Here is a 26,449-nt window from a genome sequence, read left to right as displayed (position 1 = left end):
AAAAAATGGAAGCTGCCCTACACGGGCAGGTGTCACAGATTTAGCTTCTTGTTATCCAGAATGTCATGGTCCAGTGTGGTATCCACATGTTGCTATTTAAATTTAAGTTTAGATTTATTACAATTCAATAAAATTTAAAATTTAGTTCTTCAGTCACACTAGCTATATTTCAAGTGCTCAAAGCCACATGTGCCTTGTGGCTACCATATTGGAAAGTGCAGGGAACATTCCATAATCACAGGAAGTTCTGTTGGAGAAGTGAAGGGGAAGAGAGAGAATGTTTTAAAATTATGAATAGGGTTGGGTAGACTGAATCCGATTTTTTTCTATAAATCTTAAAGCACTATAAAAAGGCATAGCCTTGAAATTTTAAAGTTAAATTAAGACTAGTTTCCTTGATAAGTAGTGAGATATAAACATAAAGCATTTCACAGCCAAAGATAGTAAGATAAAATAATTTCCAAAAGGACTATGGAAAGTCATAGATGATAGTTCTACAACGGGGTTCCTCTTGATACCAAAAACATGTGTCTAGTTGTCATGTGGTAGGAAGCAGAAATCTTTGAAGAAGCATCATCTTTGCTGTATAGTTACTCCAAAAACTTCCATTCCATTTAGAATCCCACAATTCATATAGATATGAAACGATTTCCAATACTTTTGCGTAAAATGGTTCTTTGCTAGTGTGGGATCAAAATGAGGGTTAAGAGCATATCATGAGCAAATACTATCATCACTGAATATTTATAAAGCACTTGCAATGTATACAAATTGTGCTAGTTTCTTTGAGAGCTAGCAGTTTAACAAGAGGCTGTCTCCGTACTCAAGTGAATCTCATTAACAGAATAATTCAAGTTTGAGAGGGTCAAACACGTAAACTATGTGCCATTCTGATTAATGGGTAGTGGTAAGAAGAATGCAAATACTTGAAAATATAATAGTAATATAGCCTTTGTTAAAATAGGCCCATGAAGTCATTTGTAGAGACGTGGATGGACCTAGAGACTGTCATACAGAATGAAGTTAAGTCAGAAAGAGAAAAACGAATATCACATATTAACGCATATATGTGGAATCTAGAAAAATGGTACAGATGAACCGGTTTGCAAGGTAGAAATAGAGACACAGATGTAGAGAACAAACGTGTGGACACCAAGGGGGGAAAGCGGGGGTGGGGGCTGGGATGAACTGGGAGATTGGGATTGACATGTATACACTAACGTGTGTAAAATAGATAAGTAATAAGAACCTGCTGTATAATAAACAAATTAAATTAAATGAAATTGAAAACATAGGCCCATGAATACAATAAATGTATTTACAAATAGTGACAAGAAATTATTTTTATATCAGGAAAGTTCAGTAGCTTTATTTTGCCAAGTACTATAATTTTTTTTCCCAAATATGTCACCACTTTTATTACAGGAAGGGGCATAAAACTGAAACACTGGCTCATCAGTGTTTCTGAAATGAATGGAAAATTGATTCTAAAATAGTATTATAGCCATTGTCAGCAAAGTCCTTGATTTAGGATGAAGCCTGATAATTCCAAAATGCTGTGGAACTTTAAGTTTTTTCTTTGAAAATATTTAAATTGCTCAGTGACTTGATAAGTCAATTTTTTTTGGAAGAGGCCTAACTATTCACCATTGAGTGGGTTTTCGGGTGTTTACAGGGCAAAGAGCTTGGCAGCATACTTATTTGACACTGTTAGCTTTGATTGTGAGGTCTTATGGTTAACAGCAGAATTCTGAACCTAAAATTGTTCAGTATAGGGTCTTGACTGGGCTCGTTTCTGTATCTGCTGTCAGCTACAGGTCAATTCTACAGCTCTCCTGTTTGTAGTTGGCCTTGCCTGAGATGGTTCTGCTCTGTTTCACATATCTTATCCTTCAGCAAACTAGTGTAGGCATGTCCTTTTCATGGTGGGGCACTCAATCACACAAGCACTTTTTAAGCCTCTGTTTGTGTCACATATGTCAATATCCCATTGCTGCAGAGCAGATCACATGACCCTGAGTCAAGGGGATGGAGCAGGATGCCGGCACAGAATGAAAGGGCACTGCAAGTTTACATGGGGTAGAGCAGGCAAATAGGCAAGAAGCATCAGGGTTACTAACGCAGTCAACCTGCTACAATGTGTATTTCACCTAAAGTGTATAGAAATCTAAAGCAAGGTTTAGGTTTGGAAAAAGGTTTAAAAAGAGCCACTACATTTTTGTCTCCATGTCAGAAGAGTTCCTCGTTCTTAATTTTTTCTCCCTATAAATTTTAAATGAATAAATGCAAAACTATTCTACTAAAGTAAGGCAGAAAGTAGGTCTACTCCAGCCAAAACAAAAATCTTAACCTACAGCAGTAGACATAAATTTTGGATTCACCTCTCTATCTCTGTCACAAAGAGCTGTTCCAAATCTACAGGAATGCAAAGGGGGTGAGCGAATGGAGAAGCATGTGACATTTCTTGGGGGGAAAAAGTTTTTTCTGAATCAAAACTTACCATGATTTAGTTTTTTCGTATACTAAAAGGGTTTTTTTCCCCCTAGAGAATGATATAGAGTAAATTATTTGGAATGATAAAGATAGAAAGCTTTCTCTAAAAGCAACTACAGAATTCTGTCCATGGACAAGCTGAAAATACCACTGCAGTTAGGAAGCAAATATATTTGTCTCTGAGAAACAGAATTTAATGCCCTGTCTCTACAAAGTTAAACACAATGATTCAAAACCCTATAAATTCCATACATATGTGTTAGCATAGGTATTTGTTTTTCTCTTTCTGACTTACTTCACTCTGTATGACAGACTCTAGGTCCATCCACCTCACTACAAATAACTCAATTTCATTTCTTTTTATAGCTGAGTTATATTCCATTCTATATATGTGCCACATCTTCTTTATCCATAGCCACATAGCACAGGGAGATCAGCTCGGTGCTTTGTGTCCACCTAGAGGGGTGGGATAGGGACAGTGGGAGGGAGACGCAAGAGGGAAGAGATATGGGTATATATGTATATGTATAGCTGCTTCGCTTTATTATAAAGCAGAAACTGACACACCATTGTAAAGCAATTATACTCCAATAAAGATGTTAAAAAAATAGAAAAAAAAAGAAATGAACAAAATCATTTTAAAAAATACCTATAAAAATGACAGCTGAGGTGGCATGGGGAGTTTGGTCTGGATTAACCCGATTACTTGTCTTTATTCAGAAAAATTAGTGGATAATCGCCACTTGGTTTTCCTACTTAGGCAGTGTCAGAAAACCAGAACACAGGTTTTTCAAGATTAAGGAGATAGGAAGAGTTTGGGCTGCTCTAAATCCATCCCTCACATCGACAATCCAGCAGGCAGAAAGGAGAATGGCGAGCCTCAGGACACACACCTGTATGCAGCGCTTCCATTTACTCCCTGTTATCCAGAACTTCATCACAGAGACACATCTGGCAGTGAGGGAGGTTGGGAAATGTGGTCTCCATTCTGAACAGCCTATGCTCAGATAAACTTTGGTAGCTCTATAACCACTGGAAAGAGAAAATAAATATTGGAGGAATATCGGGGGGTAAAATGGCAGCTGTTTCACAACAAGAATCTCTTCTGTGGGCCCTTGGTGCTGGAGAGTTCTTAAGCACTTCACCATTTAGTCATTCTCAGAAGTTATTCTCATCAACTCTACTGACTGAATCCAGAAATTGGACCTATTTCTACTCTCCATTCTCTTCTTCCCACATTCTCTGAGCTCCCACCACCAGCCGGTGATGGGAACAGTGTCACAAAAGAAAAGAAAGCAGAATCTCAAAAGGGAACCTCTAAGTTTACCATAGTCCCTACCATTAACATGAGCCGAACGGCATCATGCTTGATGATTCAGATAAGGTGGCCCCTCGACTCCGGACGTTCACAGCCTTAAACGGGAGTTGACAGCATGTGAGGAAAAATGTCTCGATCCACAACAGTTCAGGAGGTTAAGCTCTATAAGAAACAATGAATTCAGATCAAAGCATCTTTGTACTACTCTATGACCACTGACAGAGCCTCTTTCTCCTTCTTCCTCAGGATGGTTAAGGATTTTTCCAGAAGAGGGGGGCAGTATAAAACTTGGGGACGGTAGAATAAGAAAGGAAGGGTTACTGTTGTCTCACTTGCTGGGTATCGTATTCACGAAATTGCTATTTTCCAAAGATTGTTTTCATTTGATCCCCAAATCCAATCGAAGGTAAATGATGTGGTTTCCTTGAAATTGTGTTTCTCACCCTGCTTCACATCCTTGGTCTTACCCAACGTGCTATTTAGAAAATAGTGAAATAATAGGGTCCTATCTGGCAATCTAGAAACCGTAATGCTCAGGAGGGAAGCTAATAATGAGTGTTGGTCTACATTTGAATAGGTACTATGTGGTAGTTTTGGGTTTTTGTGAATTCTTTTTTTTTCCCTGCAAGTAAGAAAGAATGAGGAAATATGCCTTCTAACTTCGTGTCAATGAGAAATACATCTATAAGTTTGTACCTTTCTTCCTAGCTTAGATTTAGTTCTCACTATGCACATAAACCAGTACAGACACCCGTGAGTATAACCTTTTATCAAATGTGGAGTGCAAGCGAATGGACTCTTGGGCTGTGGTACTGGGACTTGGTGCATTTTATGTTGAGGGGACAGCCATCCATGAGCCCTTGGACTTAAGGTGGTTAATGCGAATGAGAACCTCAAGTGCTGTTTTCTGCTTTTGTCTCCCACCCAGCTGTGAAGTTTGGGAGGATGTCCAAGAAGCAGAGGGACAGCCTGTATGCTGAGGTGCAGAAGCACCAGCAGCGGCTGCAGGAGCAGCGGCAGCAGCAGAGTGGGGAGGCGGAAGCCCTCGCCAGGGTGTACAGCAGCAGCATCAGCAATGGCCTCAGCAACCTGAGCAATGAGGCCAGTGGCACTTACGCCAACGGACACGTCATGGACCTGCCCAAGTCCGAGGGTTATTACAACGTGGATTCCGGCCAGCCGTCCCCTGATCAGTCAGGACTTGACGTGACTGGAATCAAACAGATAAAGCAAGAACCTATCTATGACCTCACATCCGTACCCAACTTGTTTACCTATAGTTCTTTCAACAACGGGCAGTTAGCACCAGGGATAACCATGACTGAAATCGGTAAGTGGAAATCTCCTTCCGGCTCATTTTTGGAAATTCTACTTTGAAATCGCCTTGGTCCTGTTTAGTAAGATCATTTTCTTAGGTCTAAGTTGAATTACTTGCATTTATGGCTTCTAGTGAGGAAACTAATGGATTTTAAAATATAGTCTAATAACTGTCACTGTTCCCATGGCCCATACAAGTTTATTTCAAGCAAAGGAAGAAGGAAAAAAGTCATGAATAGAAAGATGCGATCTGTAAGGAACAGATGCTATCTGTTGAATTTGGGTTCATCACTGAAGGAAAAATGTTATTGGTATAAACAAGAAAATTTCAGCAAGTGTTCAAAGTGATGCTATTAAAAGTGAAATAGCTAAGGGATATAGAAGCAGTATGTAGTAACTGAATGAACAGGGCTCCAACTCTCCATCTAAGATAACTGGGGACAAACCTCAGTTTCCTTCTGTGTAAAGGCAGAGGGGTAGACCAGAAGACCTCTAAGCCTCTTGTAAATCTGAATTCAAGAATTCTACGTGGGAATAGAGTCTGAATTACTGGCAGTAAAATAAGTGTAGTCTGGAATATTACAGAAGGGCAACAAATAAGCCCCTCTGAGCAGGGCAAGTCCCAGGCACGGTTGCATCGGTTGCAGACCCTCCTGCTTCTGCAACATCCTTCTTTAAGGAGTGGTCTTCAAGAGTGCACTCTCTCTTCTGACCTGTCGCCGCTTAGTTTTACCCTGTTAAGCTTAGGAGTCTGTTAACCGTCTAATCAGTTGATTTTATTAACTAATTGCCATAAAAATATGGATGTAGGTTTAACGCATTACCCTCCTGGGTAACAGAGCTGTATGTTAACAGTAGCCCGGAGGAGCTCGCAGGCAGTGGCTACAGCAGGCTTCACGCAGTACTCAGTGCACAGGGAAAGCAGCGTGGAGCTCGGGAGTCTTTGAGACTGCCATCTTGCCCTGAGAGGTGGCAGAAAAGAGTGGTTACGCACCAGGCTACCTGAATTCAAATCCTGGATCCGTCGCCTGTTATTTGAGCTGAAGCAAGTCTCTCAATCCTGGTTTGCTCATCCTGTTTTTTGGTGTTTTTTTTTTTTTTCTCATAAAACGTTAGCTCACAGATCACACCGTTGTTGTAAGAATTAAATGAGTCAATACTTGTAAAACAGAGCCATGTTTGGCACTCCGCAAGTGCTCAGTAACTCTGAGCTGTTCTCACTTGCCCACCACGTGTTCAATCACCTTCTCTGTCTAAACTGTGAGTAGGAGCCTAAAGCCTACGAGTGTTTTAAATAAAGTTGATGTGAACACATAACGAAGGACACGCCATATGTATCTTGGCTACTTCTACCATCTGGTTGAGGAAGAAGTGACGTGACACAGTTATAAAACCTGAAACGCTATTTTTCTCTCTTAGCAATTCAGCCTGTGGCAGGGAGTAAAGAAGTGGTTGACATAGCACCTGTGACGACATCCACAACTGAGAGACGTAGAAAACTACACATCAGCTCTAATAACAAAAATATTCATTATGTTGCTCTCCTTAACCTGTGACTGTGTCACAGGCACTTCACACACATTTAATTTTCACAAGCATCTTATATGATAAGTAAGACTATTACTCCCATTTTACAGATGTGGAAACAGAGGCTCAGAGATGTCTCATGACCTGCCCAGGGTCCTTTGGTTACTAAATGATAGAGGCAACTTCCATTCCAGGCTGTCTGATTCTGGAGTCCTTGTGCTTATCCATTATCCTGCTACTTGCTATGGGCTTAATATTCACAAACTGCATTGTCAATCAATAGGGGACAATCTGTTTAAGTGGAGTCACTAGGTCTTTCCAAAGGGACATGTTAAAAGGAAAAGGAAATAGGCACCATTTTTTGCTTTTATCCTACTTAGTATCTAAGTTCCTGAGTTTGCTATTGATTGGGAACACATGTTTAAAACATACTGAAACAAAAACAATTGTTGGATGATCTGATCCATACCCAAAAAGGAAAGACTTCTAAGAATGCAGAAATCACAATTTCTTTGTGATTTAGAATCAGTAGGAGGTATTACAGAAAGAAAACTACAGCCAGAAACATGAAGTTCAAGTAACCCTACCCAGGTCATTCTCCTCCTGGCCTTGAGTCTATTCCTCTATGAACTAGAGAAACTCCAAATTCATCCAGATTTTCTACACAGACAGTGACCCCAAAATGAACTAGCATTTATTTTTCTTACTTATTTCAAGATACTATTAGTCTTTAGAGATCTCTAGATCTGCCTTAAATTTTGGAGATTTCTTCCATCAGACTTTTAGGGATGCAATTAGGTTGTTTTCCTAGTGCTCTCAAATTTAGCAGGCTCCTAAGCCTAAGTATTGCCTTGGTTCCCATTTCGTTAAAATGGCAATGCCATCTAGTGGACACAAACTCCTTCGAGTGTCGAATGGAGGTACTTACAAGAGCCGCAACAATGTGATGCACTATGCTTTCCTGCACGATCCAAAAAACTGCCACTCATTTCACTAAAGCACTGAATCCATAACAGTCTAATTGGGCAGGAGGGCATCAGTGGTGTAGTACAGCAGTTAAGAACTTTGGTTCTGGAGTCGGACTGCCTGAGTTCAAAACCTCATTGTTCCTTTTCCCTCAGGCAGTTTACCCAACCTGAGTCTCAGTTGTAAACCTGAGATAATAATAATCCCTACCTGTGTGTGTGGATTAAATGAGTTAATATTTGAAAATTCTTAGAACAGCTTCTGTCATGCATAAGCCTCATCATTATTATTTTTATCAATATAATTGATATTATAATGGTATTAATCTCATTATTACTTAATAACATTCTTGGTCATTACCTAATTACCTGTTATTGAGCCCCTAATGGTGCCTAGCAATATTCAACTCTTATAACAACCCTATTATGCCTGTTATGTAATTATTCGTATATCCATTTTACATTGAGGCTCAGAAGTTACAAAACTTGTTAAAAGCAAAGTAAGCATGTGAACCCAGGTCAAAGTAACATCAAAACTATATTAGTTAAAATAGTTAAAAACTATTTTAACGATGTTTCTTCCCATCAAACACAGGGAGCCCCTCCCAAGTTAATGGCATTCCCACAAGAAGACTTGCTTGGTGTTTGCTGCCTACCTGACGTCCTACTGGGCGCTACAAAGGAGCTTACAGAGGGTGCACGCTGACATTTTGACTTGAGTTGATTAACAAGGATCTATACTAATCTGGCTGGTGACAAGTTGTCATAGAAAGAAGCCTGTGCTGACAAATATAGAAAATGTGGGGAATTCCCTGGTAGTCAGTGGTTAGCACTTGGTGCTTTCTCTGCCAGAGCCCAGGTTCAATCCCTGGTCAGGGAACTAAGATCCCGCAAGCCACACTGTGTGACCAAAAAATAAAATATAAAACCTTTTAAAAAAGAAAATGTGATTTTAGCCACATTCTGACTGCGTGAATTGAGGCTATATCACACGAGAGATTTTTTTAACATCACTCTTGGCTGCTAGAAGTACTGATCTGCTTCCTCTCGTTTCTGAGAGAACAATGAAATTGTACAACCAGATCATGATTCTGATTGGGCCATTGTAAAAGCAGATTAAAAAAACCAAAAAAACACAGTTTTTGGATTAGCCCATACAGAATACAGTCTTACAGTTTTGAAATTTTAACAAAAATGCATGTTTAAGAACCGTAAAACAATACTAGCAACAGCATGCAGATCCCGAAAAGTCAATTAGTTGAGTGTTATGAGTCAGGAATATTCCTCCTGAAAAACCATTGTCTTTCTAAAAGTGCACCAAAGGAACTACAGACTTCTAGGTTCAGGAACCCTAATAATAATACCTTATGGATAGACAGAAACAGAAAAATGCCTTCATGCACATTAGCCAATTTAAGCCTCCTACCAGTGCCTTCAGGTGGGAAGGGAAGAAATCATCCCATTGCACAGATGAAGAAATTAAGGGTCAGAAAGAGTGAGTGACTTTCCCAGGCACAGAGTTAGTTATGTGGTAAAGCTTAAGTTCTTACGTAGCTCATTCTACTACTCTACACTTCCAGGCATTCTTTCAAAAACATATTCTTTTTTTTTTTTAACATGTTTATTGGAGTATAATTGCTTTACAATGGTGTGTTAGTTTCTGCTTTGTAACAAAGTGAATCAGCTTTACGTATACATATATCCCCATATCTCCTCCCTCTTGCGTCTCCCTCCCACTGTCCCTATCCCACCCCTCTAGGTGGTCACAAAGCACCGAGCTGATCTCCCTGTGCTATGCGGCTGCTTCCCACTAGCTGGCTATTTTACGTTTGGTAGTGTGTGCCAGGCACTCAAGGCAAGGAGAACACGGTTCCTGTCCTCACCGTCTAGGAGGCAGGCATGAAAATAAATAACTGCAGTTCAACGCCATGTATTCTAAATCCCGAGCATGACGATACCACAAACTCTCCTGCAGGTGAAGAAGATGGGGGGTATTGCTTACTCTGTGCCACAGCTCTTTTCAGGAATGTTTTATTCCCATAGTCTTGGGACTTGAAAAGAAAATGTGGGTAAGCAAGGAGGAAAGCATGAAACATTTCCAGAATAATATGCTTGGGTTTCTCAAAATCCCATAGGACAAAACACCATAAAATAAGAGAAGGGCAAAAGTAAGCTGCAAATTAATATTTAGGCATCAGGTTTAACTGGGTTTAGCAGGAATTTTACTTCAAGCTGGCATGGTGGAGGTGTTATATCTTTGCAAATAAAATTTTGCAGTGGTTGGTGGCAGGGAAAGGAAGCTGGCTATAGGAAGACTGGCAAACAAGCAGAGAGAGAAAATGGACGGTCGTGTTTTTGCTCCCCCACTATAGCCCTCAGATGGGTTGGAGGATTCTGCAGGACTAATACTCTTAATGAAAGCTTATTTAAGCTCAAAGATGATTGACAGTGTATCCATGAGGTACCAGACAACAAGACAATTCAAACAGCCAAACAACATGCTTTTAAAAACAGGGAAAAAATCCATCAAATTAGTTTCAGTGCTAAGGGGATAGATTGCCTTTTACAAACATTATCTGAGTTTGCTGTTCAGTAATTTTCTCTCCAGATAAAGACAATGAAATCAATGAATTCATTGATCCCTCCTGTGTAATCTTCAATGTAGATTTACTTTCATATTCCTTTTGTGGTCTATTTATGGAGCCTGGAATTTTAAACATCAAAAATAGAAATAAACCTCTTTTTTTTTTTTAGCAAATTCATCTATTACAGAAGCTGAGTATTAATAGAGGAGATTACAAAAAGGGATTGGCCTAAAGGTGATCTAATCCCTGTAATGTACTATTTTTTTCATCAAGGCTACATGGACACATAGAAGGTATTTCTAGTGATGTTTTATTGGGGGAAATTCTGTAAAAGTTGATGGTATTTCAGTTGTTATTTTTTAAGAACCCCAAGCAGGTGCTATGGTCATAAGACAGCAGCTTCAATGATATAGGCTTTTACAGGTAAATATTTTACAACTGCCTAAACCTATTAAGCATATTCAACTACTCATTCAGAAATGGTACAGAGAATAGAATTTAACTCCAGCTGTGTACTTCCTATGTCCTCTGGTGGCACCTTTATCAAATACAGGTAGGCATTCAATTTAGGAGCAAGTACCTAGTAAGTCATTAAAATGAACGAAAGTAGACTAAACTAATGAGACAAAGCATTCAGGCAGTAAGGGACATGAAAATCCAGTGTCTTAGTTCTTTCTTTCTTGCCTTGAGGGAAGACATCTTGTGAACTTCCATTGTCATCTGACACTCCTGTCACCTTCACCCAAACACAGGTCCTATGCAGGCAGTTTAGGGAAGGGACATTGACATTGGGACTCCTGATGGCTAGTTCACATACTAGCCACGTGAACTTGTTCAAAATTAGTTCAGCTTTCTGGAGCTCTGTCTCTTCATCTGAAAAATAAGGCAGATGGGCTCAGTGACTTTGAAGGATTATGGTTCTCCCAACTCCTGGTGGGAGCTTTGGCCATGTGCACAAATATTCCCTTTGTTCCAGCCACTTCCCAAGGAGAAGGGTGGGGTAGTGGAGAGGAGGGGAGGGGACTTACAGGCAACTAGGCAATCCTGACCAATGCCGAAACAGCTGTCTCAAGGAGTAGGACCACACTCGGGAATTTCCATGGGGTGGAATGACCCTGTCAACTATAAAGTTAATAACCACAGTCACATCAGAAGTGTGCACCAGCCTCTTCTCTTCATCCACACTCCTAAAAAAAAAAAAAAATGAACATCAAGGACAGCCAGGAGCTGATCAATGAGAGGCTGGTGGCCAATCTCAAACCATCCCTAGTTCATGTACAAAGTAAAGAGTGAGCCGCTGTATGGATACTTCAGGGCAAATCGACCTGTCCTCTCTGGCCCACTTCAACCTGACCACCTCCCCAAACCCCTCTTGAAAGAAAAAGGGGGACAAAACAATAAAGATATGGTCTTGACTGAGCCCCAGGCCTACCCACATCACCTTGGTCACTTGAGAGGGATTTACCTGACTCCTCTGAAATTTTCATACTACCTTGTTCTCTGCTTTCCATAGACTACATCCCAAGAGGCTGCTTATTTCCAGAATCCTGTCTTCTATCTCAAAAAAAAAAAGATCTTTACCATGGTCACAACTATAGTATTAACTAGTCCATGGCCATGAATTACTCTGGAGCATCCTGGGACAGAGGACACTATAGTTCTTCCCTAGAGTCATTCAAATCTGTATCTTGCTAGATATCCTTTAACAACCTGAAAAAGATGTCTTAACTCACCTAGTAATATGTTGTAGGTACTCTACTGTCATGCTCAGTGCAATGATTCTCCACAACTGGAATAAATGGCATAATGTATACAAAAGTACTTTGTGACCAGCAAGGCTCTAAACATATATAAACATGATTTACACTATAAGTAATACACACATATATGCTCAGCTGAAGTACTTATAAACCTGCGTATCTATTTATAGTACCTGTATGCAGATTAACCACTATATACTTGTACCTCTGTCAGTACAGCTTTCCTTATGTGCTAGCATTCACTGGATTAGGTAAATCTTTTAAATCACCTTTTCTATTTTGAGTTGAAATTATGCAAAACTGATCTTCCTCAGTAGACTTCCCCTGGAGATACTAGTTTGGGATTAATTTTTGACTCAGAATTCAGAACTTCCTAAGAAGATTCTAAAATCCACCAACCAAAAAAAAAAAAAAAAAGCTATTGGGAAGCTATTGGAAAACCAATTCCAATTTATGCACTCAGTTTCAAAAGCCATAGTAGATATGAAATATTCTGCAGTAAGGAAGAGGGAAGGAGATTTCATGAGGTTCTACCTATGACTTATTGAAGGAAGGAATGTTTATGCTTATAAGACAATCTCTGAAACAGCCCCCACTGTTGACTAGTATTTCCCGCATTGCAAGCTTGACACTTAACTCTTAGAAATAGCTCTGAATCACTTTTCCCCTGCCTGGGGTGAATAGGTACTGCTTTAGCCACATTTTCAAGCACCTATTTTGGGAAGAGCTGGGTGGGGTTAAAATGCCACATAGGCTATGGGACACAGAAATGTCAATTGATGGCCAGGTTGATGGAACTTGATACACTTTGGTTTTCATTACCATGGTATACAACCAACTTAACAGGCTCTCTCTGCCAACCAGTACAGGATTTATTTCTGTGATATTTACAGATGTGGGGAAACCTGTTGGAAATGTTTCTAGCTGGCAAGACTTTTTGTTTATTTTATTTTAGGATGTAAGCTATAGATAAGGATATATGACGATATATCCTTACTACTGAGAAGAAATTTATTATTTAAATCTGAGCCCTATTTATGCAGACTATTGTGGAACTGCTGTTTGGTTTTCAGACAGGTTTGCTCGAGGAACATTTGGTGCTAGACTATTTAGAAAACACTTATTTTAAAGCATTAGTCAATTAAATGTATTATTTAAGCAATCATTACTTTTAAAAATTTAGACTAAATGTTTGAAAATGTAAAAATTGCCTCCAAAGATTTCTCCTGAATTAGTTCTTCCTAAAGGTCAGAATTATATTGGCTACATTTCCAAAGGGGGGTAAGGTTGGGGAGGGATTGCTTCTGTTTAAATTAACGGTCAATCCATATGTCAACAAAATCCAAATAGTAAAGGTCAGTCCTAATGATGGCCGTGAGCAATATCCGTAATTAGGTTTTCATCATCTGTGACCCGCTAAGTGTCCTTTGGGTAATGTGTGGAGGTGTACTTTTTATTTTTATTTTATTTATTTATTTATTTTTTGCGGTACACGGGCCTCTCACTGTCGTGGCCTCTCCCGTTGCGGAGCACAGGCTCCGGACGCTCAGGCTCCGGACGCGCAGGCTCGGCGGCCATGGCTCACGGGCCCAGCCGCTCCGCGGCATGTCGGATCTTCCCCAACCGGGGCACGAACCCGTGTCCCCTGCATCGGCAGACGGACTCTCAACCACTGCGCCACCAGGGAAGCCCAAGGAGGTGTACTTTTTAAAAGAGAGTAGGGAAATATTTTCATGGGCTCTAGATTATCTTGTTTTTGTTTGTTCTAAGACACTTCAAGTACTTTTAAGACTGTGAGCTGTACTCCCACCTTCTGTAACTCTGCAAGACTTCTCCCTCGTGAGTCAAAAGAAAGAGAAATTCCTATTTAGCCCCTTAGACTCAAGTCGCCATGCTTTTACACAACCCTTAGAAAATATCACTGCTGCCAAATCTTTCTATGGATAGAAAATCAAACCCAAAGAAACTAAGACTTTAAAATGTTAAGTGACTTCCCAAAGGGCGTGAAATAAAAGGCTCAATGGAGTCATATTGGCTTCCTCCATCCTACAAGCTGCTTTCCTTAAAACTCACCAATTCTAGGGCGTTGATGTACGTTGATCTTTTCTGATTGTTCTGTGAAGGAGGTCTTTTACTATGAAAGTTAGCTTCAAAAGGTAATGTTTTTATACTATATTCTTAATTTTCTTAGCTAGTTTGAAGAAAGGCAACTGTAATTTCCCCAAAACTAGACATGCAGTATTGCAATGAAACAAAACACTTGTGATCCAAGACAGCTTTCCATTATTAAATTATTAAGAAGGCACCCTCGTAGGTAGTTAATTTGTTTTGCTGTGTATGATGTTTTTTCCTTTGGATATACTCTGCTTAAATACAAATGCCCTATGGTTTCTTTCAGTTTTTCTTTCTGCTTTAGTTTCAGTTTTCTTACTTCCTATTACAGTACTCTCACCTGAACTTCCTGAAATTTGATAAAATTTTAACCATTTTATTTATTAATCTGTTCATTCAGTCCTTTCCCAGATATTATTACTTGTAGTATTAATCTGATTTTTTTCACTGTTTTTCTCTGTGTTCATATTTTATTGAGTTGTGTTTTATCACATTTTCATCATTTTTATAGTTAGTAACAATCTTATATTTTGTTAATATATTTTTCTGAAGCACTTTAACAACATTTTGGTTCAGATCTACATGAAGTGAAACTCAGTTATGCCATTCTCTGATGTAATAATTGGCAATAGAATTTGTTTGAAAAGGAGATCAGAAGCTTTCCTAATTCACTGGTAAAAGAGTAATGAGTGGTTGGACATTGAAACTGAGCCAACAAATAAGTTATGGGTTATTTATGCCCCTAAATTCTTCTTTAAAAAATTTGAAGAACTTAAATGCTGAAAATATTACCTCCCTATTGAGGCTATGGATAACTAATAGATGGCTGTTTTAAGCTTAAATATTGATGTTTTTATGCTGGTAGCACAATTCTATTTATGCCCCCAAAATCATCATCTCTAAATAGAGATTAGAAAAATCAGAAAGGTCTCGAAAGTAACATTGTCCTCTCTGACAGTCATCTGTTACACACTAACCAGCAGACTTGTTCTATTTAAGGACCAAAAACGTATAAAACTGATAGTGTGTTGTCAAAAAGACAAAACGCACACTTGGTTAAATGTTTCACCTTTAAACCAATTGTTCTAATATATTAGAGTTACTGCCTCAGAGTGTGGATTCTGAGGAATCTTGATATTCTGAAAACCTAATGCAGGCACTTAAAACTTGCCTTGAGCAAGTCCATAGAGATATCCTGCCATTAATTCAAAGCGAATCCCCTAAGAATTTCCCTTTCACACTAGTAGTATAAACTAAACAGAGAATTGAGCAGTTCTCTAGATCCTTAAGGCAAGTGATAAATTTAAAATTCATTAATCATTTTGATTGAGGCTGAGATATAGTATTATAAGAAGAATACTTCCAAGTTTTAAAAAAAAAATCCCTTATGGAGGAAAATGAATAGGGGGTATAGTTCACCAAGAAGAAACCGTCCTTTCTCATGAAGAAAAAAAAAAAAAAGGAGGGGGAGGAGAAAGAATTAGGGACTTCAGATGCAGCCCCCTCTAGTGCTATATATAGCTTTGAGTCTCAGCTTTCTCGCCTTGATACAGTTGGGCCACGGGTGCTCTTGGTAATAACACTGAAAGCAGCAGTTTTTAAAGATATACTCAACTTTCCCCGCTCCCAGGATGTGGGATTCTAATGAAACCACCCGTGCAATCCGTGTCTGAGACACTGTAGCCTTTGGAGAGCGCCATTTGCTGAAATGTCTAGTGAGAGCTAAAATAAGCCCCTTTGGTGGAAAAAACCCGCTGAGTGGTTGAAATCAGAGCTGCAGAAGGTCACTTGCTATTTTAGTAGCTGCAAGCTGGTCCACATTTTATAACATTACAGTTATAAACAAGAAATTGTCACCTTACTTGTCAGTTTACTTACTTTTCACCAAAATAAGCAGATGTAGCCTTTTTTCTACATAGTACTAGGCAATTTAGATGACTTCTTTCCAGACTTTGCTTTTCTATATGAATTAATACTTAACAAAATTTATTTTTCATTTATTTCTTTAATATTACTTCAAAATATTATTTTTACACAACTAATTTACACAAAATATTATTAATATTTACACATATCATGCACATCTCAACCACCTGTAAATACCTTAAGGAGGGACTTCCTTCCTACTTCTTTGATTTATTCCACAGATCACAGTGATGATTTGATGAATCACAGTGTGGGGAGGGAGCCAAAGTTGCAGAGAGAGACAGGAGACCCAACTAATTTCTGGAATTATTTAGATACAGTCCATTTGGAAATGAAGGAAGGAGGTTAGTTCCAGCCCCAGGGTTCTACAATTTTGGCACACACTATTGAGAATTACCATCAATTTTATTCTAGTTTTCCCTTCAAAAATTTAATTTCTCTCTTCTTATTGCCTGTCATAAGTGGATTTAAGACTACCCCTAAAGCTTCTAGGGAAGTGTAACAATTTTAACAATATTTTTCAATATTTTTCATCAAAAATGATAAAGTATATTTGCCTATATCAATTATTTTTTAAACCTCTTTATTGAGATATAATCGACATACAAAAATCTGTCTGTATTTAATGTCTACAACTTAATGGGTTTGGAGATAAGTATACACTCATGAAACCATCACCACAACCTATGCCAAAAACATATCTCTATATCAATTATTTTAAAGATTTCTAGGATTATTCTTTCATTTGAATCACATGTTGTCATTTCTATCTCATAAAGTTACTTAATACATGAAGTTACAAATTCTATTAATTAGTTATAAGTCTTGGGCTCCAATAAGCCTTCCTTCAAGAATAGTATAAGGGTCAAAGTCTAAAAATAAAACAGCAATTTTATGGGGAAAAAAAGAGATGCAAGACAAAGTGAGAGCAGGATATTTTTCATGAAATTAACAAATAGAAAATGAGGATCATGGACTTACTCTTAACCTATAATTACACACCCAGTTTTCCCTTGCCAGCATCAGTGTTTACATTTCCCCTCATCATGACTGAAAAGGAATGACTGGACTGAGCATATAAAAGTGTTCTTCTCATTCCTTGTTGTTGTTTTATTAACTATCAAACAGCCCACATACTCTTAGTGAAATGGACAAAGCTCTGTCTCACTGATACATACGGAATCTTAACTACTGAGAAGATAATAGCTGCATTTTCAGGTCCACTTAAGAAATCTCTAGCCTCATCCCTGGTCTCAGGAAAAGGAGAGTGTAGAGTCCATGGGCATCACCTCTGAAGGTGGTAGAATCTCCCATCATTCAGTCATTATTCAGTCATATTTCTGTTGCACCCATTATCCCAGCACAGCGCGTGCTGACTCCTTCTTCAACATGTGCTTTCTGCAGCCCAAGCTGGTTAAAGGATCCGAAACTGGGCTCTGAGAAGCAACAGCAATCCAAATCAGGGAAACGGATGACGGGTGTGCGATTGCCCAGAAAGATTCCAGATCCCCTGCTCTTTTACCTCAGTCTTTTTGTCTGGACTTTCTCATGTGGTTGGTCCCTAGAGATGACAGCGTTTACTATTACCTTTTCTATTTTTCCAGGCAAGGACTCTTGAAAGTGCCTTTGGCTCCCAGCAGGAACTCTGCATACTGTATTCATTGTCTCTCCCTTTTGTCCCTTCTTTTTAAATCCTTCTCCCCTTTTCACAACTGCAGACTCTCAGTCCAAGCAGACCATCTCCTCTGATGTTCATGCATCTTTCTAATCGACAGAATGAGCCTTCAGGCCTCGCTCCCAAGGGACCAAGTCTAGCTTTACCGTGTGGTTTATTGACACCCCCCCCCCTCCAGCCTGAGCCTTGAGAGGGTAAAGCCGGTTTTTGCACGTGGCTCACCTTTGCACTGCAGACCCGTGAAAGGAAGTGGAGAAGGATCGCTCCTGCTACTGCTGCGGCTGTGTCTTAGCTTTCATTGATATATGTCTTATGTCAAAAAGAGATTTGCCTTTTACTTCTCACCACAAGGGTATGGGAAATAATTGCCCATGTTTAATGTTAAAGCCATCATGAGTGCTTAGGCTTTAAGATCATCAAACAAAGGGTCAGTCTTAGCTTTCTAAAATCCTTTGTCAAATAAAGCAGAAAACGAGGGGACGAATGGATGGATGGATATTTTCAGCATTATCTTTACTAACTCAACATTGGCTGAGTACCTACTATATTTAATTCTCACACACACACACACACACACACACACACACACACACACACACACACACACACACTCCCTCCCTCCCTCCCTCCCTCTGCTGGTCCTATGCATCCTCCTTCAGAATTGTCCTGAATCTAGCCCCTCCACTCTGACTCTGTCATTCTCACCTGTTCTAGAAGCTTCTCATATCTTGTCTGTATTTTTCACAACAGCCTGATTAATCTCACTTACTCCTTAATGCCATCTCATCTGCTTTGCCATGGCCAGTATCACCCTTTTAAAACAAAAAACTGACCATGTCACTCTCCTGCTTCGCAGCTTCCACTAGCCCTTAATCACCTACAAGGTAAAATCCAAACTCCATGGCCATGCTTATGCAGCTGTTCCATCTCCAGGCACAGTGTCTATCCCCAGTCTCTTTGTCCCCATCTCTTCAATGCACTCTGTATTGCAAACACTACAGACTTTTTGCTGGGAAAGACAGAGATGATTTCAACGCCATTTGTTAGCTCTGTAAAAATGGGTCTAAAGTCACTCACTCTTTCTGAACCTCACTTTTTTCCTCAAAGGGAAATTGTTTGTAAAAGGTAAGGATTGTAAAGATGTACAGTTTAATGTCAGCAGTTATCTAGCTCAGAGCTAGTTTTCTCTCTGTGCCTTTCCATCATCCCCTCTACCTGATGTCCGTCTTTCTCTTCATGTGACAAATTCCTGCTCAGACCCAGGTCAACAGGTATCTTCTCTGTGGATAGTTTTCTGCCTCCCTCTGACTGAGTTAGTTACTTTCTTCTTTGGGCTTCCACAGTAACTCAGGGCATTTGTTACGTCATGATATGACATGATATTATTATTAGATCCTGTTAAAAAAAGAGAATGTCCTTTTTTAAACTCTGTACCTTAACTTGGTATATAATAGCTTCTCAAAAAGTATTTGTGAACATGTGAATGAATATATGAAGGCACTGTGCTGGGTTCTGCAGTCCATCTCTTGAAGAACTCACAATCTTGAAGGGTATAGAAACATCCATTCAAATAAGCACAGTGGGAGTCTGACTGGAATAAAGGTTCAGCTGGGGGGTGGAATTAAAGTGTAATGGCAGCTGGCCCTTCTACGTGGGACACTGGGAAGCAGAGAAACCTTCTCGAGGAATGGCCATCTGAGCTGAGTCCTAAAGCATCCATGTGGATTTAACTTTCAATTTTGCTTAATCTGCCCACATGTTTATTATGCCCACTCCTCATACCCCAAAGAACCCTAAACTTTGGTGGCAGAAGGCCAGGGAATTCTTAAACCTTGGCCAGCAATTCTCAGGAGATATTGTAAAGGAACAGGTAAAAAGTTTTTCATAGTGCAATTTTGAGTGAAATTATAATTTTGCTTATAAACCCTGAAGCCTGTAAATTACTGACAAATCGGTATATCTTTGAAAATGAAAACAGACTACACCAAGAAGATAAAGGTTTGAAAACTATAGAGCCATAAAAATCTTATGTTTTCATTATATACCTACTGAGGAACAGATATGTTCTTTTAAGAGTCTAAGTAATTATTAGACTGCCCAAATGAAATTGAAAAATGATGAACCATGACATACCAATCTATTTTAATATGATGTATAGAATATTTCCTGCCCTTTTTTACAACATAGGAGGACGTTCAATAAATTTTTGAATATAGGATTTTTTAAAGAAAGGATTTTTATAGCATGATAAGCAATGAAAGTCTAGAAATACTCAATGCTGAATCCAATAGAGCATAGCCATAATCATAAGTTAGCATTTTGTAGCATCTTCTACATCCATCAGTTTATAGTTCTGATTGAACAACGTTAATAAATATCGAAATATCTTCCTTCAGTAGCACTGATTCCAAAATTAAATAGCTCCGTTTCATCTCCACTGGGTGGTCAGATTCCTTCCCTGATGAAAAACTATGTAGAATGTCCTAATAATGACAATCGTGGCTACCATTTATTCAGTGTTTATAATGTGCCAGGCAGTGGATATATGAGATTTTTTTATTTCGAAGGTGCATTAGAAGCTTACGCTTACATTTTTTATTCTCTACGTTACTAAAACTCAATTTATTTCACTCCATATATATCAGAAGCTTAGCAAGGTAAAAAAAGAAAACGGGACCTGAGTACTGCTTTGAGAATTACCCTGGAGAAATGAAATATTGCTATTTAGAAAGGACAGAAATTGCATTTAAACTGGCACCACCTGAAACACAAGAAAAACTCCATTTCTATATGAGCCAAGAACAGTTACCAGGCAGAAAATTTGGTCATCTTCATTCTACTCATATCCCACTTACAGAATTCCGAAGTACAGAATTCCAAGATGTCACCTTCACATGTTCAAATAGCAGAGGGGGGATTATGAGGGGACCTTCTGCCAGCTCTATCCCATTTTGGGGGACTCCCTGCAGGTTGTTAAGGAGAGCTCTTATGTCTGGTTCTATTACTCAACTTCCATACCTCGAAACCCAAAATAATCGAAATTTAAGATACAATACTAAATACAACGCATTTGGAATAAATGGCCCCCCAAAATTGATTGTGTTTATTTCTACTTTTTTAATGAGTAAAACCATTTCCTCTTTTTTAACTTTTTCAGGGAAAAATTTTATCTTATGAAAAATTTGAAAGAAGAATATAAGGGCCCTCATGACCCAGCTTCAAAATTATCACCTCATGAGTCCATATCATTTCATCTCCCTCTCACATTATTTATGGAAGATATCTACGTGGTTCCAAAGTAACATCTACAAAAACAATACCATCAGAGAAGTCTGGCTTCTATGCCTGTGCCCCCATTCTCTTCTCTTTCCTCTATAGAAAACTATTTTTTTAGATTATTGTTTAATCCTCCCTTTTTAAAATACAAGCAAAACATTTATATTTCAATTCCTCCTTTCTGAGATAAACACTGGGGATCTAGTGATTTTCCAAATATTTTAAAGTTTTGGGAGTTAACACTGACTGTTACAGTGTGACAAGTGTTACAAGACTGTGAGTGGACTTTCAGGCCAAAAATCAAGAAACATGGTACATGGTAATTTGTATTTATTTTTAAAATAAATATCTATTTGAACACTTTAAAACTTTAAGACCCCAGTTTTGTGACCAAAAAGAGGAGGAAAAGGCAGTTAATTTTGATAAAAAGACTGAAAATTGAAAAAAAGCAGTAAAGAGTTTGTCTGGAGATTTTTAAATAGATAGTAATGTTAAAGACATGCTCATACAATTGGAGTATCTCCAAAAGGCATTCCTACAGGAAACACATTAACAGCAGGTTTCTTTCCGCAGAGTGGGATTTTATTCACAAACCCTCAAACTGATATTCTTTCTCATAGATCGAATTGCGCAGAACATCATTAAGTCCCATCTGGAGACATGTCAATACACCATGGAAGAGCTACACCAGCTGGCATGGCAGATCCACACATATGAAGAAATTAAAGCGTATCAAAGCAAGGTACTCTGGGAAACTACAGGAAAGTTTTTCTGTGATTTCTCTGTTTCTGGCTTTTTCAACCTCTGCACTGTTGCCATTTCAGACTGGACAATTCTTTGCTGTAAGGATTGTCCTGCACATTGTAGGATGTTTAGCATCATCCTTGGTCTCTACCCACTAGGTGCCAGTAGCATCCCCTCACCCATAGTTGTGACAACCCAAATGTCTCCAGATGTTGCCAAATGTTCCCTGGGGGGCAAAACGACCCCGATTGAAAACCACTGCCCTATTTGAGTGACTGGGGAGACTGTGCCCACATCAGGTGATTTTAGGACATCTCATAGTGGTTTCTTGCAGCCAGGCAAGGAATAGGAGCAATTGAAAAAGTCATAGCAGGAATAATAGCTGCAAACTTACACTACAAAGATATGCAACAAAGCATTTTGAATGTTTTTTCTTACCCTACATGTTTAAAAAGGACCAAAGGAAAAAGGGACAACTCACCCTACATTTTTACTGTTATTATTATTATTTTGATTATTTTTGTGTCCATTAGAGGTTTTAAGAGAAGAAATTTGTTGCTGTTTTTGTTGTTGTTTTGACTCACATTAATTTTCTACAGGATTGAGATCCATAATCACAAAACCTACTGGTAAATGAAATTTTAATAAAATATATAAATGTGTCTATATATAAATATATGACTACAACATACTGATTTTTCTCCAGTGGAATAATTAAATCTTACCACTTTTATATAAATAAGGAGACAAAAGCATAGGTATTGTTATGGTCAATAAAAAACAGAATTAACACGTAACTTGGATTTATGTTTCCCATTCCAAAGAAAATAACCCAAGGATCAAAATACATTTCCGGAGTTCTATATTACTTGAGAGAGTGATTTGATTTGATGTCTTTTCCCTTGAATTTTTTTTTTTGCGGTACGCAGGCCTCTCACTGCTGTGGCCTCTCCCGTTGCGGAGCACAGGCTCCGGACGCGCAGGCTCCGGACGCGCAGGCTCGGCGGCCATGGCTCACGGGCCCAGCCGCTCCGCGGCATGTCAGATCTTCCTGGACCGGGGCACGAACCCGCGTCCCCTGCATCGGCAGGCGGACTCTCAACCACTGCGCCACCAGGGAAGCCCCCTTGAATTTTTTTTGGTACCAAAAAGCAGCCTCCATAAGCTCTGGGAAAAGAACACAACATAAAAATATTACAGACTTAGTGTCTGTCAGGTACACGTGGAAATAATTTTTTGGAAGCCTGTGAATGAAATTGCTATTCCTCAGTGTAAGAGTTTGACTTTACAAAATAGACTAAGAGCTTGAGTTTGTTTAGGTGAGGAGGAGGCAAAATAATAAAGAAACTATAAATGCCTATCTTTTTGTACTATTGCAATATTTCCATTATTTTAGCCTCATTACTTTATAATTGTGGTGTATCAAGGTTCAAAGAGGTCAAAGCAGTATCTTAGAAAATACTGCCTCTCTTCTAAAGGTGGGTAAATTCCTACCATGGACCCCAAGTGACAGGTAAGCGCCAGTTAGGGCAACCTTGAGTATTTCACTGAGTCTCCAAGTTGTTCTTTGCTCCATGTACATTCTGTGTTTTCTCTCTTGAAGTCCAGGGAAGCACTGTGGCAGCAATGTGCCATCCAGATCACTCACGCCATCCAATATGTGGTAGAGTTTGCAAAGCGAATAACAGGCTTCATGGAACTCTGTCAAAATGATCAAATCCTACTTCTGAAGTCAGGTAAGCAAGAAAATTCATGGGGGGCGTACTTTAGACCTGGATGTGGTAGACCCTTAGCTTGCTGTTAGTTCTAGAAAAGCCTCCATCCGATATGTAGCTCATTTTTACCACCCACGCTGTCAGCCAACTCCCAAAGGAAACTCTCAATAATAAAAATGCCCTGATAGTCATTCAGTTCCCCTTTGAAGTCAAATACAATTTTGCTTATTGAAAGTGGAGCTATTAATTGTGGAGGTTGAGATACCCAGCTTGACAGGCAGTGCTAGTAATTAGCGTGTCAAGGTGGCTGAATTGCTGAGCTGGCTCTAAAATGTACTACTTGCCTTCTGTTGGGGGGAAAAAAATCCAGGCTAGCTGAGCTCTGCCTCTGTGGTCATTTCCAGTCATTTTAATGAGGATAGCCTGCAGCCAGAATACACCGGGAGAAACTCACTCTGCTCTAATCCTTCCTCCCACTTCTCCCTCACACTCTCTGACACACACACACTGTCACTTAGGAAGCAACTCAGGAAACTTTGCACATGATTGACTTTGCAGCTGCCATTATCCAAACAGGAAAAAAATGTATTTGTCTTTTTTGGCCCCCTTTGAAAATAGAAAATAAGAACCACTATGGTGTTCATGTGAACCTTCATGGTCCTGGGCTATAGCAAATAATAATAACATAATTTATATATATGCAATAACATATATATATATATGTTTATGTTTACCTGTGACATCTCTTAATCTCGTGTGCTCAGTAATTATTTCCATCGTATAGAAGAGGAAGCAAAGATTCAGGGACGTGAAGGGCTGTGTTCAATACCACATAGCCAGTATCTGGCAAAGCTGGCTTATTTTTTTTTAATTAATTTTTATTGGAGTATAGTTGCTTTACAATGTTGTGTTAGTCTCTACTGTACAAAAAGAGGTGTGGAGAAAAGCTGCCTTTTGAAATTGAGCCAAATAAAAGAATTATTCTAAGTTGCTGCTGCTTCGGTACCAAATGATTAAGGTTGGTGCAAATCTTGGCTCAAACATGAACTTGCTGTATTAGTTGCTGGATAAAAACAATCCCAAAATTTAGTTCACACAACGATAATCATTTATTTTGCTTCCAAAGCTACAGGTTGAGCGGGGCTTAGTGAGGGACGGCTTGTGGTGTTCACTGAGGCAGCCTGACTGCGGGCAGGCGGACCCACTTGCATACTGGCTCGTGTTCATGGCTCGCAGTTTGTGCTGGTTGACAGCCCGGAGTTCAGTCAGGGCTTGGGCTCAGGGGGGCCTCAGTTCCTACCCTGCACAGACTGCTTGGATGTTCTCACAGCATGGTGGCTAGGTTTCGAAAGTTAGCATTTCAAGAGAGCAAGGCAGAAGTGTGTAGCATTTTTCTGACTTAGCTTCAGAAGTCCCATAGGGTTACTTCCACTGCACCTGTTAGTCAAAGCAGTCATGTAGGCCCACCTGGGTTTAAGGGTAGGAGACATGGAATGTAGAAGAATGTAAGGGGTCAAGCGACGTGCCTTCCATATTGTAGATAGTGAATAAATGGTACCTATTATTGTTTTTCTCAGAAAAGCATTATTGCAATTAATATTTGCAGATTCCTTCTTATGCATAAGCCCCTATGCTAAGGTGACATATGAGAGAAAGCAGATACATCAGCAGAACAAAGAAATAAAACACAGACATAAATGTACATGGTAGCAGTAAGAAAGGCACCAGGGGTACAGTTGGGTACAACATGGGTGTAGCCAAACCATCTATATGATGTTCTCATGCAAATTTCTGACTTCTGAGCCTGGGTGTCACCTTCCAACACACTGTGGGGCAAAAGCCCATTTCTCCAAAATGTGGAGAAACTTTGCAGTACTTGCTCAGGATGTCAGTAAGTGTTCAGAGGGAAAAACAAAGGTAGTGAACTAATTCATTTAATAAATATTTATTAAGCACCTACTATGTGCCAGGTACTTTTCTAGGTGATGGAGATATAACAGTGAATACAATAACCACAACTGCCTATGGCTGCAGATGAAGGTCCTGGCACCATTGGGCTAACAGAGAACTCAGAAATGTTAGGTCCATCAGGGTTGAACAAACTCCTTCATGTTGGGACTTCAACAGCCTTTGACCTGTGAATGTTGCTTATAACTCCCTGGAGTGGATAATGTTCAGCCTTTTGCCAAAACTTATTTGACCAAGAAACCCTCATTTCAAAGATACCAGGACATAAATGGTACCCTCAAGAAACATCCTGAAGGTGTCCCTATTGAAGTCATCGTATGCAGAAATATACATGGAGTGTGTTAAAAACTGAAGCAGAGAACAGGTTTCCCCAACAGCAAAACTTCTACAAAAGTTAACAGACTGAACTTGCCTGCTGCAAATCTCCTTTCTGGGCCACTTATGATCACTGGTGAATTCAAGAGTTGAAACTAACTTCATTATCAGTCAAAAATAGGGGGGAAAAATGTATGCTTCTGAAGAAAATGTTTTTGCCCTTCATTTTAGTCACCTTTAAAGTGTATTTTATCTTTAATTCCTCACATAGACTTCAAGAGAGCTTTATTTCTAACATAGTTCTTTTTTACTTGGCAAGGAATCTTGAGGTGTTTCTGAATGTGTGTGTCTATGTGTTTATGTGTGTGTTTTAAAGTTTTTTAAAGTCTCTTGACCTATATGCAGTAGTAACCTCTTTATATATATATATACACATTTGAAATTTTTTTCTCATAGGTTGCTTGGAAGTGGTTTTAGTGAGAATGTGCCGTGCCTTCAACCCATTAAACAACACTGTTCTGTTTGAAGGAAAATATGGAGGAATGCAAATGTTCAAGGCCTTAGGTGAGTTCACCTTTGATGATGACACAATTTTATTAACTACCATCAGTTTCTCCACTAAAAGAAATGCCTTGATTCTCTAACATGACTTAGTATCTCATTATTCAATAAGGGTTGGACTAGGGGAGCCTCCAGTGTTTCATCTAACTCCTCTGATTTTACAGTTGTGCCTCCAAATGTAAAAGGAAGGAA

The 26,449-nt window shown here is 39.2% G+C and overlaps 1 protein-coding gene across 1 annotated transcript in view; it reads left to right on the top strand.

Moving 5' to 3' along the window:
* The window catches only part of RORB (RAR related orphan receptor B), a 49,739-nt gene that overhangs the window by 8,065 nt on the left and 15,225 nt on the right, over positions 1-26,449 (top strand). Inside the window, exons 3-6 of the mRNA XM_060153201.1 lie at positions 4,740-5,141; positions 21,575-21,696; positions 23,302-23,434; positions 26,153-26,260. Of these exons, the coding sequence (XP_060009184.1) occupies positions 4,740-5,141; positions 21,575-21,696; positions 23,302-23,434; positions 26,153-26,260 (765 nt within the window). The remainder of the gene's footprint in view (positions 1-4,739; positions 5,142-21,574; positions 21,697-23,301; positions 23,435-26,152; positions 26,261-26,449) is intronic.

This window comes from Lagenorhynchus albirostris, chromosome 7, assembly GCF_949774975.1.
Source record: "Lagenorhynchus albirostris chromosome 7, mLagAlb1.1, whole genome shotgun sequence".
Lineage (NCBI taxonomy): Eukaryota > Metazoa > Chordata > Mammalia > Artiodactyla > Delphinidae > Lagenorhynchus > Lagenorhynchus albirostris.
The sequence above is the reverse complement of the archived record's forward strand: the minus strand, read 5'-3'. Positions and strand labels throughout refer to the sequence as shown.